The 2,732-nt window shown below is 51.5% G+C and overlaps 1 protein-coding gene across 1 annotated transcript in view; it reads right to left on the bottom strand.

Moving 5' to 3' along the window:
• SORBS1 (sorbin and SH3 domain containing 1) overlaps positions 1-2,732 on the bottom strand; it is a gene marked incomplete at its 5' end in the record, with an annotated part of 108,989 nt that overhangs the window by 12,038 nt on the left and 94,219 nt on the right. The window contains 2 exons of the mRNA XM_015407162.1: positions 806-996; positions 1,851-1,910. Of these exons, the coding sequence (XP_015262648.1) occupies positions 806-996; positions 1,851-1,910 (251 nt within the window). The remainder of the gene's footprint in view (positions 1-805; positions 997-1,850; positions 1,911-2,732) is intronic.

Genomic DNA, 2,732 nt, shown 5'->3' with positions numbered 1-2,732 from the left:
CATCAGTAGCTCTGCTTATCAAGTGTCACCAGAAGCCTGTTCTTCGGGGGGGGGGACACACAGACCCCTTGGGAGAGCATCTCAGAGTCTTCAGAGCCTTTCCTATCAGGAATGAGAGACACTGCTCAGGAGGAGTCCCAAACAGACCCCCTTTAACATGCTTATAAATAATAATAATAGTGTCCTGACTTAGCGGTTGACTCCGCAGGGTTTTCGAGGCAAGAGACAACCACCGGCGGCCTGCCCTTGCCTCCCTCTGCGTAGGAACCCTGGACTTCCTTGGTGGTCTCCCACCCAAGTACTAACCAGGACCGAACCTGCTTAGCTTCTGAAGAAGAAGAAGAGAGAAGAGATTGGATTTATACCCCGCTTTTCACTCGGAGTCTCAGAGCGGCTTACAAACTCCCCCTCCCCACAACCGACACCCTGTGAGGTGGGTGGGGCTGAGAGAACTCTGACACAAACGGCTCTTTTTCAAGGACAGCTGTGCCAGAGCTTGTGACTGACCCAAGGTCATCCAGCCAGGTGCAAGTGGAGGAGTGGGGAATCAAACCTGGTTCTCCCAGATTAGAGTCCGCGCACTTAACCACTACACCAAACTGGCTTTCTGGCTTCTGAGAGCCAACAAGATCAGGCCTGCCGGGGCTACTTAGCCTTTACACATAGGAACACCAGTAAAGCTAAAGCCCATCTTAACCCCCTGACTCCCGTATCGAGAGAGAGAATAATCCATCAAAACCTCAACAGTTGCAAGCTTCTAAACATGGTGCCGGGGTACTGGTGGTGGGGAATCCAGGCGACTTACATATCCTGTGGGGTGTGACTCCTGTCGGGGCTGGCTCCCAGAGGCAGGGCTTGTGGTTGCTGAGAAATGATGAGAGATGATTTATGGTCATTAAAAGGCCGCTTGAGGCCAGAGGCCAGAGGCTGAGAAATGGCACTGCAGTAGTGAACGGACTTTTCGGCAATGTTTATGATCTCATTGCAAACAGTTTCCTGGGAGGTACAGGCAAGGCACGGCCAGAGGAGAGTCAACAGGGGAGGGGGGTGGGAAATAGTCAGTAAGAGACGAGACAATCCAGACGTAGCACAAAAGTCCAGTAAGAAAACAGAGTTGTAGATCCAGGTACACAGTCCAGGCAGTGGAGTGAAGAAGAAGAAGAAATCCGGGTGGCAAGCATGGAAAGAAAAACAGGCAAGACACAGAAGAATTTCCTGTTTAGTTCCGGGTTTTGTATAACCGAGCAGCAGCAAAAGAGGTTGCAGTTAGTTAGCCAGGGCTTCCAAATCACAAACGCCACCATTTCAGTAACAATCTCAGGCATGCAACCGTCTGCCAAAACAAAACCCACCCCACCCCTAATACTGAAGCTCTCCCTCAACGACATTCCATTTCTGCATCTCCTTCTTCGAGATGAAAAGTTGTTCGGGGTGCGAGGGGATGCCTTTCGCTCCTCTCCCCAACAGTGCCAAGCTACCGGTACTCCCCAGGTCTCACGAGGAGCATCTCAAACGCAAGAAACGTAACCGTCTGGTGGGCAGAAAGGAGGGACGGAACTGCGAAGCCCCCAAGAGAATCGCTCGAGGCTGTGACGGCCACCGGTGCCTCCGCAGGCCTCTCCTTTAGGGTGCGTTTGGCCCCGCCACGCCAGGGGCAGCAGGACAACGAGCACCAGGGGAGGCCAGAAGGAAGACCCCCTACTGCACAACACTGGCTTCCCAAGGCACCCTTCCTTCCCCTGACCGGGCCCTTCCTGCCGCACCAGAAAGCAGGCCACGGGGGCCCTCCGTCGTACGGAAGGCAAGCGATGGAATGGGGGGGGTGTTTCCCAGGGAAACTGTGCTCTTACCACATAGCTCTTTTCAGACTCTGTGAGCTCGGGTCCTGGCCTCAATGAATGATGGGAAGGCTGAGTGACCACCAAAGCGCATGATATAGAGTTCAGCAGACGTGGCACCGAGTCAACATTCAAACCAAAACGAACAAAGCAGAAACACAACAAGAAAGAAAGAAAGAAAGAAATGGAGAGAGGGAAAACAAACGTGATGTGAATGCCATCGCCCACCTGATTTCAGACAACAGATTTTTTAAACAATGAGGGCACGGAGGACTATCGCGGGGTCTGTTGTGGCGGGGGGTGAGGGGGGTCACAGAAACGGTGGTGGTGGGGTTTGAAGCAGAGGACTAGAGGGCGGACAGGATGGATCAGCAACACAGTTCCAAGCAAAGGACCGACAACGTTAGGAGGCAATTCCTGCGGAAGGACACAAACGCCACAGGCACCCTGCCTCAAAGGGGAATTGCCAGGACACAGGGAATTAGCGTGAAACGTGTGACCGACAGGTAGGGCCAGAAGGACTCTTCCCAAGATCTCTGGAATGGGCCCCATTGTCTGTCCTCATAGGACACATGTGGTCCGTTCCACTGAGTGGATTCGGTTAAGCCAACGAAAGCCCTTCCCTTGGCATCTACGTTTGCCTTCAAAACAAAGAAACACACCACAGGAAAACCAGTTGTGGATCTCCTTCCTCTCACCCACTGTGGCCCGAACTACTTGGAAGCCAACAGAGAAATAAATAAAATAAAAACTGCATTGTTGAATTATTTTAAATATCACTATATATTAATGTCGTGTTTTTATTCAGTTATGACGTGATCCGCTCAGAGCCCGTTCGCAGGGAGAGCAGAATATAAATCTAAATAAATAAAATAAATAAATTAAAGGTTAAGA

The sequence above is a fragment of the Gekko japonicus genome, unplaced genomic scaffold (genome assembly GCF_001447785.1).
Source record: "Gekko japonicus isolate JY-2015 unplaced genomic scaffold, Gekko_japonicus_V1.1 scaffold2412, whole genome shotgun sequence".
NCBI lineage: Eukaryota > Metazoa > Chordata > Lepidosauria > Squamata > Gekkonidae > Gekko > Gekko japonicus.
Note: the sequence above shows the minus strand (reverse complement) of the source record. Positions and strands in the feature narration are given on the sequence as shown.